The sequence below is a fragment of the Stegostoma tigrinum genome, chromosome 37, assembly GCF_030684315.1.
Source record: "Stegostoma tigrinum isolate sSteTig4 chromosome 37, sSteTig4.hap1, whole genome shotgun sequence".
Lineage (NCBI taxonomy): Eukaryota > Metazoa > Chordata > Chondrichthyes > Orectolobiformes > Stegostomatidae > Stegostoma > Stegostoma tigrinum.
This window is the reverse complement of record NC_081390.1, coordinates 16,108,565-16,126,458: the sequence shown is the minus strand read 5'-3', so window position 1 is coordinate 16,126,458 and position 17,894 is coordinate 16,108,565. Positions and strand designations below refer to the sequence as shown.

At 41.0% G+C, this 17,894-nt stretch overlaps 1 protein-coding gene across 16 annotated transcripts in view; it reads left to right on the top strand.

Moving 5' to 3' along the window:
• Nucleotides 1-17,894, top strand: part of dlg5a (discs, large homolog 5a (Drosophila)) — a 218,062-nt gene that overhangs the window by 161,922 nt on the left and 38,246 nt on the right. For 8 of the 16 annotated variants that reach the window (XM_048563372.2, XM_048563371.2, XM_048563374.2 and 5 more), the window contains 6 exons: nt 1,172-1,302; nt 1,392-1,493; nt 3,097-3,253; nt 10,706-10,783; nt 15,300-15,462; nt 16,399-16,538. In XM_048563372.2, coding sequence (XP_048419329.1) covers nt 1,172-1,302; nt 1,392-1,493; nt 3,097-3,253; nt 10,706-10,783; nt 15,300-15,462; nt 16,399-16,538 — 771 coding nt within the window. The remainder of the gene's footprint in view (nt 1-1,171; nt 1,303-1,391; nt 1,494-3,096; nt 3,254-10,705; nt 10,784-15,299; nt 15,463-16,398; nt 16,539-17,894) is intronic. The other 8 variants (XM_048563376.2, XM_048563370.2, XM_048563363.2 and 5 more) reach the window with 4 other exon arrangements.

Here is a 17,894-nt window from a genome sequence, read left to right as displayed (position 1 = left end):
ATTTGTGACAATTTATATTTCTATTTCATTCACCATCCATTAACACTTCCTCTGTCTTTTGCTATGGGCACCTTCGCAATTTGTTCCACTTGCTCGTCCTCTCTGTCCATCAACAACATTAAAAACACCATTTCCCAGCTGCTTTCAGTCTGAAGAACAGTCATACTAGATTTGAAACGATAACTGTTTCTGTCTCCACAGATGCTGCCAGGCTTGCGGAGTTTTTAACAGAATTTAGTGTTTTTAATTTAGATTTCTAGCATCTACAGTATATTGCTTTTATCATCTGGGGAAAATCAGGCTGCTTGATCAACACTCCCATCCAGCACCTTCAAACACTGCCCCCTCCATCACCAATGCACAATCATAGAATTACATACTATATTCAAGATGGACTGTAGCAATTTGCCAAGCTCACTTCAACGGATTACTTCTGTCCCTGGAGGAAAAAGGCAACAGACATACAGGAACACCACTACCTGCAAGTTCCCTTGTATACTGCACACACTATCCTAACTTGAACTGTCACCATTCTTTCACTACTGTGGATTTGCTGGAGGGTGGGAGGCCAGCATAGAAAGTATTGGATGAATCTGGAAAGGGAAAGGGCAGGAGTTTAAACAGAAGATTGGCTGAGTAAGGCAGTATGTCGAGATGGTGGACAGCACCATAGAGTCAGATACTTAGTTTAGGTTTGAATAGTCAAACCTCAGCCCAATTTGGATGTCAGAAAATGTTTTCAGGTTTTGAAGAAAAAAAGGAAGTTGGAGATTGGAAGGGATTAAAGGTAGTTTCTTTTGAGTCATGACTGTTATAAGATATGTCGACAATCATTAAATGTCAATTAGTTTGAGGGCGGTTGATGAAGGTTAGGTAATTAGTTCAGTGACAAAGAATTCAGGAAATTGGATCTTATGGGACAAAATGTGGTTAGCACTGTGACTCAAAAGCTGCAGAATTGGATGTAAAAGTTTAATAAAATTATCTTCAGAACTAGATGGGGACAAAGAATGACTGGTTTTGGCCATGACATAAGCAGACGGTTAAATATATAATACTATTGTTTCTAAATTCATGTTTTGAAATTGCACTTCTGTTGGAGAATTTTACTTGCTGATACAAAAAAAACATAAACTAGCATTGAATGCAACTTAATTGTTTTGCTTTTTAGCCCACAACATCTCACACATCATAGCTTGGATCTTACTGGCCCAGACAACAAACACTCAGCTGATTTGTTGGAGTCCTCTAGAAGCACAGCATCACATGGAACACAGTCTCTGCCAGCCAGTGCGCGTATTGGTAATTCTTCACCTCATTTTTGTTTTATCAATACTACCTGATATCTTTGCAGCATAGTGTCCGCTAAACCTTCTGTTTTGGTTTTTCAGCAGGTTCATCAAGCAGCTTGGCTTTTGCTCCGAGTAAAAGTGGACGGATTCGAATCCCTTCAAACACCCGATACCCGCGATTGACTACAGGGTCTGACAGAGGTAATCTTCCACAACACCCAATTTAACTGTTGCAAGCATTCCACTCACTTTGCTCCCATAAGTCATATGTCAGCTGAATTTATGGTGTCTGGTCAGTTGATGTATTTGGCTGTGGTTGTCATGAAATTTTCTCCAATCGTAGCAAAGGAATATTTGGAGGTATTTCTTAATTCTTAACACGTTTGTAATGGAAAATTGTAGCCATAGTGATCCACTGTTATGCGTTTTGAGTTCTATAGCAAGGTAATTTTCTATTTGAAATTCTGATCAAGTTTAAGTCAGCTATTGGTAAAATTGTTAAGAACTAACTGTTTTAATATTGCTTCAGTTATGATACTTCAGACAGGTGGCAGCAAGCTCTTGTCTCTGCAACTGTCTAGAGGTGGATTCTGGCTTAGAATCTCGCAACTTAATTGCAGTCAATCAATTTTAATAGTTTAATTTGTATGTACTCCAGAAATAAGCGATTGTCTTTAGTTGAAAAGTGCAAATACATCGACTATACAGAATTTCCACAGATTTCCTAGAGTGTTATTGTTATCAACTGTAGCAAGTTGAATTCAGTAATCTTGGAGATATTTTTCTCTCCATTTCCTTGTTCAGTCTTTATTTTTGTTTCCTGTCTAAATCCAGCATGTTTACCAAGATCAACAAGCCATAACACTAACAAATGGCCTTCAGCCTTATCATCTTAAATCTATTAAAAATAATTAAATTTGCCCTTCGCAGCAAATAATGATGCAGATACTTGTATTCAAGCCTTTTGTGTGGATAATTTAACTTTTAATTTTTCTGCATCAGAAGCATGATATGGAATTGAAATGGTTGGAAGGAATGGAATGATTTTTTTCAATACTTTGCATTCATTTTATTTTCTCATTTGTGCAGTATGAGATTGACACTTTTGTGCATATCTAGTTGTGTTGCTATGCAAATTTTTGTCTTCTGAACCATTATTCTACCTCAAATCTTGCCTCTTGCCTCACTAAAGTAAGGAGTTAGCCATTTCCAAAGTGCTCATGGCACATAAATAGTAAGGCATCTGCGCAAAGAAAAATATCTGATCAGGGTACTACTGTACAGATCTTTGGATTGCTACAAACTTCATTAATCTGATATACGATTGGGTCTGTTGTGCTCTGCTAGGTGTTGGTTCATTTGCTTATGATTGCTTTTGCTAGATTCTAGCTTGCACTATGACACTATTTTAAAAGAACATGCAAGGTGGAAGTTGCCAACATGCTTGTCAGTTACAGTGGCTAATAATTTAAGATGGTTTTGCAGGTGATTTTTTTTTTGTAGTACACAAAGTGTTTAGAATTTAGTTTCCTTTTTATATTTCACTAAAGAAACTTAAGTCATGCAGGAAAGTTGACAGAAGAGAAGGTCTGACGCTTTTAGAATATTGGTAAGATTAGAACTGTTGAAGACAGTAAGTAAGTATTCTGTCACAAATATTTGATTGACTTAGCATTTGCAATTTTCTTGATGCTAAATTGAATATTCTTTAAGGGAATTATTGCAGATAACATAGAAGAAATTGTGGGTTTGCTCTGAATAGAGGATTTCCAAATTACCTTCATGTTGATCTATTTATAATCAGGTTCTGAGCGTAGTAGCCCCAGTTTGATTACACCCCCACAGTCACCAATGAACCTGGAGACATCATCATTTGGCAGCAGTCAATCACAGAGTTCAATTTCTTCTCTAACAAAGATCTCCATCAGTCCTGTATCAACAGGAGAACACAGGAAAGACAGGTATGGATGTTATAAACTTACTGCACCATATATTTTGAACTGCATGATTTCCTGCTTACAATCAATACTATTCACTGAAATACTCGGAGCATTGACAACAAAGGCTTGTGTGTGACATGACTGGATTTTTACTAAAGGTTATGGCCTGCCTTTTCAATGACAAACAATAAAATGGACAGCTGTGTTATGTTTAGAAAATTCAATGTGAAGGGTAGTTCAGATAAAACAAAGACGATTCTGACAAACTCGTCCCATGATAGGAGAATAATTGAGTTCACAACTAAATCTAACATCAACATTTGCAAGTTAAAAACTAATCTAATATGAATTAAGCTAATTGTATCTTTAAATTGGATTACCTACTGTCAAAACTGCTAACATTACACTAGAAGGATCAGTGCAGCCTCCAATGAAGTGCTGTTGTGTTTTCCTGCCTGTTATTTAAACTCTGGAGTCCATTGGAATTGATTACCTCATTTCCAGTTTTTCTTTGCAGTGGAATATATATAGGGTCTAATTCTACATATTTATTGATTGCCTTCTTCGTGGAGAACCGGGCCTCAAGAAGTTCCCATGCTTGTCCCTGTTTGGCCTGTCCTAGAATCCTGATGTTATCGCAATCAAACTGGTGGTTCTCCTTATCTGAGAGAGTGGAAACTAATGACTGTTGGTCATGTCTTTGTTGCTAGTTGTTGTTCATGTATTCTCATAGCTAGTTTCCTTCCTGTCTATCCAATGTAAAATTTATTGCGGTCCTTGCATGGAATCTTGTAAGGCAGAGATCGACAAATTCTTGATCTCAGAAGGAATCAAGGTCTACGGGGTGAGTGCAGGGAAGTGGAGTTGAAATGCCCATCAGCCACGATTTAAATGGCGGAGTGGACTTGATGGGCCAAATGGCCTTACTTCCACTCCTATGTCTTAGGGTCTTATGGTCTAAATCGCAATGGTTCTGACCATAGTGGGTAAGGAGTCTTTGATTTGAGTTTGCAGTTGGCGTAGGGTTAATGTAGGTTTGTGTGCCACTCTGATGCCCAATGGTCGTAGGAGTCTTGTAGTCAGTTTGGATATATTCTTGATGTATGGTAATGTGATGAGTCTGTCAGGCCGTACTGTACCTTCCTGCTGCTGTTTGTGTGATAGGCATCGTCGGACCCAACTGTTTGGTTGAAGAAAAGACAGATCCTACAAGAAAAACTAGCCAAACTGACCTACCAAAATGACAAGCAAAGATCAGACACTTGGATAAGCAACCTTTCAGACAGAAAACTAACACACAGAGAAAGCTGTTCTAATACATGGACTCAACTAGAACCGCAGAGATGCTAACAGGACAGAGTCCCTAGCCACACTAGAATGTACGCTGAAGACCAATGGTGTCATTTGAGGAAACACAACAAGCCAAAGTCAGACAGTGGTCCTGACACTGTCCAGAAGGGACGAACTTAACACACTCAACACATCAGAAAAGAATGCCCTAGAAGGACAGATAAAAGACAAAAACACCATAGTCCTACCAGCAGACAAAGGGTACATGACAGTAATACTAAACAAACAGGACTACCTGACTAAAGCACAGAAACTACTAGCAGACACGAATACATACCAGCCAGTGCAAATAGACTCAACACCGCAACTACCTAATAAAATAATCAACACACTGAAGAGACTCGAACAGACTAAACAAATCAACAAAGCAGACTACCTAAAAATGAATCCTGAAGGGACAAACACCCCCCATTCTATGGCGTCCCAAAAGTACACAAACCGGAATTACCCCTCAGACCCAGTGTCTCCCTCCCAGGCATACCACCACACAGGTTTGGCAACGAATTACAACGAAGACTAAAGCACCTCGTCAGCAAGCCACCTCACTCTATCCACTCAGCCCAGGAGTTCCTCAAACCGCTGAAAGATAGAAAAAAGATGAGGACAAGACCATGGTTTCCTTTGATGTTAGTGCCCTATTCACATCAATTGACATAACACTGGCAAGAGAAACGCTAGCAACGCTATGAAAAGAACGAGACCCAAGTGACACCATCTCTACAGATACCATGCTGAAATTACTGGACTTATGCCTCATAGGCCCACGTTACCTTTAATAACTAAATCTATGAACAAATCAACGGGACGCCCATGGAGTCAGCTATCTCTGGACTAATAGCAGAAGCAGTGATGCAGAGACTTGAAAGCACGACCCTTCCACAGATCCAATCTAAACTATAGATCCGATACATGGACAACACTTTTGTCATCGTCAAATGAACTAAACTAGAAGGGACACACCAACTAAGAAACACTTTACTGGCATCAAATTCACCAGGGAAGAAGAAAAGAATGAACAGCTGTCATTCCTAGACATCACGGTAGAACACAAGGCCAATGGGGAATTTCTGACCATGCTACATAGAAGGGCCATACACATAGATCAAGTCCTGAATTTCAACAGTAACCATCCCAACATCACAAACAGAGTTGCGTGAAACACTATTTAAACGAGCAACAACACACTGCGGCAACCCAGAACTACGCCAAAACAAAGGAGAACACTTCTACCAAGTATTTAAGGACAGCAAATACCCAAACAACTGGGCCTGACAAGGCCTATTATGCAATAAAAAACAGGAAGATACAGTATGCCCTGACAGACTCGTCACAGTTCCGTATGGACAGAACCAATGTGATATACAAGGTTCCATGCAAGGATTGCGACAAACATTACATTGGACAGATAGGTAGGAAACTGGCCACAAGAGTACATGCCAACTAGCAATAAAATGACACGACTGATACTCATTCATCTCCATTCACACGGATAAGGAGAACCACCAGTTTGACTGGGACAACATCAGGATCCTAGGATAGGTCAAACATGGGAATTTCTTAAGGCCTGGCTCTCCTCCAAGAAGGCCATCAATTAACATGTAGAATTAGATCCTATATATACATCACGGTGAAGAAAAACTGGAAGTGAGGTAATCAACTCCAGTGGATCCCAGAGTTTAAATATCAGGCAGGAAAACATGACAGCACTTCATCGGAGGCTGATGATGTTACTCAGCAGGGTAATGAAACGTCTGCAAACTAACAAACTGGTTCGGCAAGCGAACATAGAACATTACCTGTCTGAGACAGGTAAGAAGGGATAAGATTAAGGAGCCTTGGATGACAGGTATAGAGGTGCTTCTTGTCAAAAAGAAAAAGGCAGCGTACGGAAGGTGGAGGAAGCAAGGGTCTAGCACAGCTTTAGAGGATTACAGGCTTGCTCGGAAGGAGCTCAAAAGTGGACTGAGGAGGGCCAGGAGGGGACACGAGAAAGTCTTGGCAGGAAGGATTAGGGAGAACCCGAAGGCATTTTACTCATGCGTGAGGAATAAGAGAATGATCAGGAAGAAGGTAGGTCCGATCAGGGATAGCGTAGGGAACTTGTGCGTGGAGTCTGAGCAGATAGGGGGATGCCCTAAATGAGTTTTTTGCTTCAGTTTTCACGAAGGAAAGGAACCTTGTTGTGAATGAGAACTTTGAGGAGCAGGAAAACAGGCTTGAACAGATCAAGATTGAGGAAGTTGATGTGCTGGACATTTTGGCAAACATTAAGATTGATAAGTCCCCAGGGCTGGACCAGATTTATCCTAGGTTGCTCCGGGAAGCGAGAAAGGAGGTTGCTAAGCCACTGGCGAAGATCTTTGCTTCCTCACTCTCCACGGGAGTCGTACCGGAAGATTGGAGGGAGGCAAATGTTGTTCCTCTTTTCAAGAAAGGGAATAGGGAAATCCCTGGAAATTACAGACCAGTCAGTCTTACGTCTGTGGTCAGCAAGGTTTTGGAAAGAATGCTGAGGGATAGGATTTATGACTATTTGGAAAAGCATAGCATGATTAAAGGGAGTCAGCATGGCTTTGTGAGGGCAGGTCATGCCTTACAAATCTTGTTGAGTACTTTGAGGAAGTCACGAGACAGGTTGACGAGGGTCGAGCAGTGGATGTGGTGTACATGGACTTCAGCAAGGCATTTGATAAGGTTCTCCACGGCAGGCTCATTCATAAAGTCAGGAGGTATGGGATACAGGGTGATTTGGCTGTCTGGATTCAGAATTGGTTGGCTGACAGGAGGCAGAGAGTGGTTGTAGATGGTAGGTATTCTGCCTGGAGGTCAGTGCTGAGTGATGTCCCACAGGGCTCTGTTCTTGGGCCTCTGCTCTTTGTAGTTTTTATAAATGACTTGGATGAGGAGGTTGAGGGGTGGGTTAGTATGTTTGCTGATGACACAAAGGTTGGAGGTGCCATTGATAGTATTGAGGGCTATTGCAGGCTTCAGCGAGACATTGACAGAACGCAGAGCTGGGCTGAGAAATGGCAGATGGAGTTCAATCTGGATAAATGCGAAGTGATGCATTTTGGAAGGTCGAATTTAAATGCTGAATGTAGGATTAAAGGCAGGATTCTCGGCAGTGTGGAGGAACAGCGGGATCTTGGTGTTCGAGTGCATAGCTCCCTCAAAGTTGCCACCCAAGTGGATAAGGCTGTTAAGAAAGCATATGGTGTTTTGGCTTTCATTAACAGGGGGATCGAGTTTCAGCCGTGAGGTTATGCTGCAGCTCTACAAAACCCTGGTGAGACCACATTTGGAATATTGTGTCCAGTCTGGTCGCCCTATTACAGGAAAGATGTGGAGGCTTTGGAGAGGGTGCAAAGGAGGTTTACCAGGATGCTGCCTGGACTGGAGGGCTTGTCTTACAAGGAGAGGTTGCCTGAGCTTGGACTTTTCTGTCTGGAGAGAAGGAGGAAGAGAGGTGACCTGACTGAGGTGTACAAGGTAACGAGAGGCATGGATAGAATTGATAGCCAGAGACTTTTCCCCAGAGCAGGATTGACTGCCACGAGGGGTCATAGTTTTAAGGTGTTGGGAGGAAGGTATAGAGGAGACGTCAGAGGGAGGTTCTTCACCCAGAGAGTTGTGAGCGCATGGAATAGTTTACCAGTGGTAGTCGTGGAAGCAGAGTCATTAGTGACATTTAAGCACTGCTGAACATGCACATGGACAGCAGTGAATTGAGGGGAATGTAGGTTAGGTTATTTTATTTTTGGATTAGGATTATTCCACGGCACAACATCGTGGGCCGAAGGGCCTGTACTGTGCTGTACTTTTCTATGTTCTATGTTCTATTACAGCGCAGTACAGGCCTTCGGCCCTCGATGTTGCACCAACCTGTGAAACCAATCTGAAGCCCATCTAACCTACACTATTCCATTATCATCCATGTGTTTATCCAACGACCATTTAAATGCCCTTGAAGTTGTTGAGTCTACTACTGTTGCAGGCAGGGCATTCTACACCCTTACTACTCTCTGAGTAAAGAATCTACCTCTGACATCTGTCCTCTATCTATCACCCCTCAATTTAAATCTATGTTCCCTTGTGCTAGCCATCACCATCCGTCGAAAAAGACTCTCACTGTCCACCCTATCTAATCCTCTGATCATCTTGTATGTCTCTATTAAGTCACCTCTTAACCTTCTCTCTATTGAAAACACCCTCAAGTCTCTCAGCCTTTCCTCATAAGACCTTCCCTCCGTACCAGGCAACATCCTGGTAAATCTCCTCTGCACCCTTTCCAATGCTTCCACATCTTTCCTATAATGCGGTGACCAGAACTGTACGCAGTACTCCAAGTGCGGCCGCACCAGAGTTTTGTACAGCTGCAACATGACCTCATGGCTCCGAAACTCAATCCCTCTGCCCATAAAACCTAACACGCCGCACGCATTCTTAACAATCCTATCAACCTGGGTGGCAATTTTCAGGGATCTATGCATGTGGACACCGAGATCCTTCTGCTGGTCCACACTACCAAGAATCTTACCATTAGCCCAGTACTCTGTATTCCTGTTACTCTTTCCGAAGTGAATCACCTCACACTTTTCTGCATTAAACTCCATTTGCAACCACTCAGCCCAGCTATGCAGCTTATCTATGTCCCTCTGTAACCTGCAACATTCTTCAGCACTGTCTACAATTCCACCGAGTTTAGTGTCATCCGCAAATTTACTGACCCATCCTCCTACACCCTCATCCAGGCCATTTATAAAAATGGCAAACAGCAGCAGCCCCAAAACAGATCCTTGTGGTACACCACTAGTAACTGAACTCCAGGATGAACATTTCCTATCAACCACAACCCTCTGTCATCTTGCAGCTAGCCAATTTCTGATCCAAACCGCTAAACCACCCTCAATCCTATGTCTCCGAATTTTCTGCAATAGCGTACCGTGGGGATCCTTATCCAACACTTCACTGAAATCCATATCCACCACATCAAACGCTTTACCCTCATCCACCTGTTTATTCACCTTCTCAAAGAACTCAATAAGGTTTGTGAGGTAGGACCGACCCGTCACAAAACGGTGTTGACTATCCCTAATCAAATTATTCCTTTCTAGATGATTATAAATATTATCTCTTATAATCCTTTCCAACACTTTACCCACCACTGAAGTAAGGCTCACTGGTCTATAATTAACAGGGTTGTCTCTACTCTCCTTTTGGGGACAACATTTTCTATCCTCCAGTCTTCTGTCAGTATTCCTGTAGTCAATGACGACATAAAGATCAAAGCCAAAGGCTCTGCAATCTCCTCCCTAGCTTTCCAGAGAATCCTAGGATATATCACATCCGTCCCAGGAGCCTTATCTATTTTCACACTTTACAGAATTGCTAACACCTCCTCCTTATGAACCTCAATCCCGCCTAGGCTACTAAACCAACCGCAGCATCCACAACCTGAGTTACAAATCTACTCACGAGCCTTAACTTGACAGTCATTTTTTGAATTGCAAAAAAGCAAATCCAATTATGTTATTGTTAGGCTTGTTGGTTAATATGGGAATAATTTACTATGGACTCTCTGAATAGCAGTAACCCTATTAGCATTTCTAAATTACAAGAATGTTGTGTTTGATCCTTAAATATTAAGGAAACATTTGAGGAATTGCTGCAGTGAACATTGTAATGGTTACATTATGTCTAATATTTCACAATGTTTTCTTTTGCTTTCCAATGCTGGTGTTTTAATGAATCCAGCTAATAACAGGAATTATATTAACAAAGGCTATGAAATTTGTTATTTTAAGATGTTTAAGTGCTTTCATTTTGTTAATGCTGTAACACTTCTATAAATGGAATTACAGATAATGATATGTTTTCGAAACTGCATCTTCCTTGACATTTATGCTTACTATTTGGAAAAGATAAAATTATGGGCCCCAAAGCTATAGTTGCACTCTTATAAGTTGATCAAGTTATTGAACGTATTTGTAACGCAGAGAACTTGATGTTTACCACTGCTTCTTATATTTCAGTATTTCGCTCTCAACTTTCTGAAGCATAACATTTTTAGGCTTTTTGAATTCATTTCTACAACTGTTTTTCTTTCATTCTGACCCTTTTTAGATACCTATTCCGTAATAGGTCCTTTCTGAGAATTCCTCTCACTCCTAGGCCTCGATTCTCATCACTACGGAGTCTGAGGTTGGCCTGTTACAAATTAACTTGCTTTCTGCTTTCCTGTTTGCAATTCTCAAGATATGCTTATTCATGTGTCATTTCGCATTTCTCAGTTACTGCTCATCTGGAAGCTCTTGCATGGCAACTTTATCCCATGCAAGGTTAGTGTTTGCTTGAGACACTTCTGTCTGCCTGACAGCAGCTAATTCTGAAAAATGAACAAAAATCACTTTGTTAAATTATGCAAGATGGCAGAAGGATACTCTGAACAAAAGCATAAGAATTTTCACTCTGTGACTGGTAGATAGTCCTGAGGTTTGACCTGATTATACAGTGGGTGATAGTGGTGAAGTAGAACAATTTCAAGTGCCAAATGCATGAGTATCTAGCAATATTCTTTCATGGGTCATTACCAATACTATGTTTGCTCAAACATTTAACATTAACTATGATTATAGCAATGAAACAAAATTTACTTTTCATTGAAAATACTCAGCAGGTCTGATCGTGCTAATGTGAAGAAGAAACAGTTATCATTTTGGATCTTTGACCTTTTGTTAGTGCATACTATTTAAAAGTTTTAGCTTATTGATGTCAATATATTCTAGTAATTTTTATTGTAATCGAGGTATATTTTAAAAATACCTGATTGAATTACTTAGATTTGCATGTCACATGCCCTTCAGGAGATGGAGGCTGCCATCCTTACATGGTCTGCCTACATGTGACTCCAGACCTACAGTGATGTGCTTAACTCTCAACTGCATTCATCAAACATTATGAAGTCTCAAAAAAAAATGAAACCAAACGGGCCATCCAACCTAAGCTTCAGAAAAGACAGTGACAGAAACAGCCCTGTCGACCCCATAAAGCCCTTACTAACATCTGGGAGCTAGTGCCAAAATTGGGAGAGAAGTTTGCAGACTATTTAAACACAGCCTGACTTAGATGTACTCGAGGAATCATAGCTGACAGAAAATATCCCAGACACCATCATCACTATCCCCTGGATATGCCCTGTTCCCTCGGCAGGACAAGCTCAGCAGAGGTGACGGCAGAGAGATATACGTTTTGGAGGCAAGTGCCTTTAGAGTGCACAACATTGGCTCTGGGTGTCATGAAGTCTTGTGGCTTCAGATTAAATGTGATTGCCGTTTACCATCCCCCACTGTGCTGATGATTCGGTATTCCTTCACATTGATCAACACTTGGAGGAAACACTAAGGGTGACAAAGGCACAAAATGTACTCTGTGTGGGGGATTTCAATTTCCACCACAAAGAGCGGTTCGGCAGCAGCACTACTGATCGAGCTGGTTATGGCCTAAATGGCACAGCTGGGAGATTGGGTCTGCGGCAGGTGGTGAGGGAAACTACAAGAGGGAAAAACATACTTGACATCCTGCTTACCAGTCTGCCAAATGATGTTGCATCATTTGCAGATGATAATATTGATAAGAATGACCACTGCACAGTCCTTGTGGAGACAAAATCCTGCCTTCACACTGCCTCCATCGTGTTGTTTAGCATTATCACTGTGCAAAATGGAACAGATTCAAACAGGTCTAGCAACTCAAGCCTGGGCATGCATGAAGTGCTGTGGACCATCAATAGCAGCAATTGTACTCCACTACAATCTACAGCCTCATGGCATGCCCTGAACTCAATGATTACCATCAAGCCAGAGGATCACCCCTGGGTCAGTGGAGAATACAGGAAGGAACGCCAGGAGCAGCATTAGGTATACCTAAAAATAAAATGTTAACCTCGTGAAGCTCCCAAACAGGGCTACTTGCATGTCAAACACTATAAACAGCAAATGGTAGGCAGAGCAAAGCAGATCATATCTAAGCTCTGCAATGCTGCCACACTGTCATGAACGGTGGTGGACAGATTAAACAGTTCACTGGAGGAAGCAGCTTCACAAATATTCCCATTCTCCATGTTGGGATAGTCCAACATTTCAGTGCAGAAATAAAGCTGAAACATTCATAACAATCTTGAGCCAGAAGTGCTAAGTAGATGATCCATGCAGATCTCTTCCAGTGGTCCCCAGCATTACAGATTCATCTTCAGCCAATTCAGTTCACTCCACATAATATCAAGAAACAGTTGGAGGCACTGGATACTGCAGAAGCTATGGGCCCTGACAACATTCCGACAATAGAACTAGAGACCTATGCTCTGGAACTTGCCACTCCCAGGGCCAAGCTGATCCAGTACAGTTCCAACACTGGCATTTGTCCGACAGTTTGGAAAATGGACTAGGGAATATGTCCTATATGCAAAATGCAGGACAAATCTATTACCACATCATCAGTAAACTGATGGAAGGTATGATCAACAGTACTGTCAATAACTTGCTCAGTTTGGGCTGCTCAGTTCCTAATCTCATTACAGCTTTGCTTCAACATGGACAGAAGGGCTGAATTCCAGAGGTTAGGTGAGTGTGACAGCACTTGACATCAAGGAGCCCACAACAAAATTGGAATCAATGGGTATCATGAGGCTAACTGTCCAGTGGTTGGAAGCATACCTGGCACATAGGAAAATGGTTGTGGTTGTTGTTCAGTGATCTCAGCTCCAGGGCATCTTGCAGGAGTTCCTTCAGGTAGTGTCCCAGGCTCAACCATCTTCTGCAGTTCCATCAAAGACAAGCCCCCACCCCAGTCATAAGGTCAGAAGTGGGAATGTTCACCAATGTTCAATGCCATTCGTGACTCCTGAGATTCTGAAACAGACCATGTTCACATTCAAGAAGATCTGAACAACATCCAGACATGAACTGTGAAGTAGCACACAACATTCACGCCACACAAATGCCAGGCAATGACCATCTCCAGTATGAGATAACCTGATCACTGACTTTGACATTCAGCAGTGTTACCAAAGTTGAATTGCGCATTATCAATATCCCTGAGGTTACCATTGACCAGAAGCAACTGAACTTACCACATAAACACAGTGGCTACATGAGCAGGTCAGTGGCTCGGAATACTGTGGTGAGTAACTCACCTCCTAACTCCCCACTGTCAGTCTACCATCTACAAGGCACAAGCCAGGGGTGTGATGAAACACTCCCCACTTGCCTGGATGGGTACAGTTCCAACAGCTGTCAAGAAGGTTGACACTATCCAGGGCAACAGCAGCCTGCTTGATTGGCACCACATCTACAAGCACTTACTCCCTCCACTACTGATGTTCAGTAGCAGCGATGTACTGTCTACAAAATGTGCGGCAGAAGTTCACCAAAGATCCTTGGCCCGCACCTTCCAACCCTAAGTTGCTTTAATCTTGAAAGCCAAGGGCAGCAGATCCATGGAAACACCACTACCTGCAAGTTCTCCTCCAAGCCACTTACCATGCTGACTTGGAAATATATTGCGTTTCTTCATGGTCTCTGGGTCAAAATCCTGCAATTTCCCTCCCTCAGGCCATTGTGGGTCAACCTTCAGTATGTGGTCGGCAGCAGTTTAAGAAGGCAGCTCACCACTACTTTCTCAAGGATGGGCAATAAATGCTGGCCAGCCAATGATGTCCGCATCCCATAAGTGAATTTTAAAAAAATAACGTGCACAGGATTTCAGCTTCAATAAGCTGATCACACAGGTTATGGGAACCCTCAAGTCTCTTCAAATTCTTCAGGAATTTGCTACTGAATACAGGATGACATTGTATGCATTGACTACCAGTTGATCTCATTCTGTTTCATATTTTGATTCATTTTGGTGTGAGATATAGATATAGCCTAATATAGCAAATTTGCAAATAAGGTACTTGAAACAAAGTTAGTTCTGCAGGAAACTGATAGAAGACAAACTCTCTAGTACATATTTGCCTGTTGGCTGCTGTCAGGATAGATGCCAATACCCCAGTAACATTTGTTGCTCTTGTGGCTTCCTTCAGACATGATTATCACTGTGCTGTGCAGTACATATTCTCTTCACTTTATCTTATGTTGAAACTATAAAAAATATAACTGAGTACAGAATATTTTGAGAGACGATATGAAGCTTCCTTTTTGAAGTTTTCTTTTGCACATGCATATTAAAATTAAGGACAGTTGTATTGGAAAAAGAGTGGGAGAAGAAACTTGTTTGAGTTACATCATTAAGCAAAGTTGATTGGATTCACTGGAGCAGCTGAGTCACGACCTTCATGACATTCTCTCGTGATATCAATAAAGAATGCAGCCCACTTGCCTGCCTGCCCACTCACCCCTGTGGATTTGACATTGTTGCATAGTGCCTCATTGCCCATGCAAATTCCCCAGCACACCGTTGTCTTGGGTCAAATTTTGTTATTAAGAAAGAGGCCTTCCTCTGTGTTACCATTTCTGTGTTCTGTTTGTAACGTAGTCGGGTCTGTCCAGTACCAATTAAAATCCTGTTTTGAGTATGAATTCAATTTGTCATTGTGGCTGTCCAAGTTTAAAAAATAACTGAATACAAGTGGTTTGTTATCTTATTTGACTTCCTATAAAACCTTGGATTTCAGTGAGTATAATGCTGAATGGAGTTGAAATTATTTTATTTTTTAAAGGCCTTTTCTACAAGAACCCCGTCACGTGACTGTGCAGAAAGGAACTGAACCACTTGGAATTTCAATTGTGAGTGGAGAAAATGGAGGGATATTTGTTTCCAAAGTAATTGGTGGAAGCATTGCTCATCAGGCTGGACTTGAATATGGTGATCAGTTACTTGAGGTAAATGCGATTAAGTAACTAAAATGTGGCTACCAATAATGAGGAAAATCTGATGCGGGTGAAGTTTTTGTTTTGTACAACTGTAATAGGTGAGGAAAGGCTTTCCTGTAATCACAGAATACTTCAACATTCAACAATGATTCAGTTCAGTCAGTATACATAGTATTATCAAAGCATTGGTAATCTTCTGTAATTGCAATTAATGTTTTGATTGGGCTTGTCTGCGCCTCTTCGTGGAATTGGAGTAGATCTTTCCATTCGCTTAAGAAAGGTGACAGGTGGGTCCTCCTGGTGTGGGTTATCTTTCATATTGTAATTTTGAGAGGGGATGCTCTTCATTTTTCAGTTGTTCCTTGCCAGTGGGATGTCTTGGAAGAGCGCCCAAAATATGTGGATTCTAATTCCAGTTAAAAGCTTTGCAACAGCTGTTTGAATTGAAATATTTCTACAAGGCCTTTATTATTGTTTTTGCTGGGTTCTACTACATTATTGCATGTGGTTCCTCAGGGCATAACCTGACATTTTGCTTTTCCCACAGTAGTCCCATTTCCCGAACACCCAAATTCATTCAGAACTTAAAAATAAAGCTGATTTTTATTGCTGGTTTGTCAAAGAATATGGTATAGTGCTCTTAATAAACAGGCCTAAAATTTTAAGATCAAGTTGATATACAGTGTAATATTTTCCTGAGAGAAAAACCAGAAGTGTAATATGACTAGAAGACTCAAAGCAGTGATAATGCCAACTGATATTCTTGGCAGATGTAGCTTTGGGAAACCAATTTGTACTCCATCCTCTAGTGCTGGCTTTGATAACTTGGGGACGCCTAAAGACTTTGGAAAAATAGGAAAATATTACACTGTATATCAACTTGATCTTAAAATTTCTTTGTTACTAACATAGCCGTGCTGATAATGTTTTACTATCTTTTGACAGTATAATGGCATTAATCTGAGGAACGCCACTGAGCAACAGGCTCGGTTAATTATTGGACAGACAGAGCCATGTGAGACGATCACCATCTTGGCACAATATAACCCACATATGTATCAACTAGGTAACCACTCACGTTCCAGGTGAGACTTCAGTTGTGAAAATTAGAGGTTAGACTTGTACACTTTTTTTTGAGCAATGTTATAGGTTATAAGAGTGATTATAAGACACAGGAGCAATAGTCAGCCCATTCAGTCTGCTCTGCCATTCAGTGAGATTATGGCCAATCAAATAATCTCAACCCTACTTTCCAGCCTTATCCCCATAATTATTGATTCCAATATTGATTAAAAATGCCTTATCTCAGCTGTGACTATACTTAATGACCTTTACGTTTGCACTAGATATGAACATTTTAAGTGTTTTTTTAAAATATGTATTTCCATTTTAGATAATCTTGAGATCTTAACAGGCCAACGAAGCAGAAGATTTGCTTTTTAAATGGATCATCCAGTTTTGAATGAAGTTAGGCCAGTGTATAAATTAGCAATAACACATAATTTTCATCAGCCTGCACATCTCTGTTTCCATACAGTAATCAAATGTACAGATTCTTTTGAAATTTGCTGAAATGAGAAATTGAATCAGTGTTGATTATATCAGAATTTGTGAAAATACTGCTTCTGGATTAATAATGCTTCTGGTAACTCGGACATTTTCCTTACTTTCTTTCCAAGTTGATACTGCACTTTTTTTTAGCTTTAAGTAGCCAAGACACAACTTTGCTTTTTCCTGTTTTGGTGGGTTTTAGAGAGAGCAAAATTTGGAGTGTAGAGTGGAATGGTGTCAACAGACTTTGCACTTCATTTAAGCCAAGCCATTAATTAGTAGCTACTAATATATTAGAATTTTGAGTTTGCCAGCTATTGCTAGCTTATTATGTTGCTGTTCTGGTTCCACTTTTGTTTCTTATTTATATAAACGATTTGGATGTGGATTTAGGAGACATGGGATGATGCCATAATTCATGGTACACTGGACAGTGAAGAAGGTTATGAAAGGTTACAAAAAGACTTGATCAATTGGGTCAGTGGGCTGAGGAGTGGCAGTTGGAGTATTGCATTGATATTGCAATTTTGGCAAAACAAACAAGGGTATGCCTTATACAATTAATAGTAGGGCTGTGGATACTGTTATAGAACAAAGAAACCTAGCGGTTCAGGTACATGAGAGATAGTGGGAACTGCAGATGCTGGAGAATCAAAGATAGCAAAGTGTGGAGCTGGATGAACACAGCAGGCCAAGCAGCATCTTAGGAGCACAAAAACAGAAAGGGTTCAGGTACATAATTTTTTAAAATCTGCATCACGTGTAGACAGGGTGATTAAAAAGGCACACTTGTCTTCGTTGCTCAGACCATTGAGTGTAGGAGTTGGGATGTCATATTGAGGTTGTACAGGCATTGGTGAGACCTCTTCTGCAATACCTTGTACAGTTCT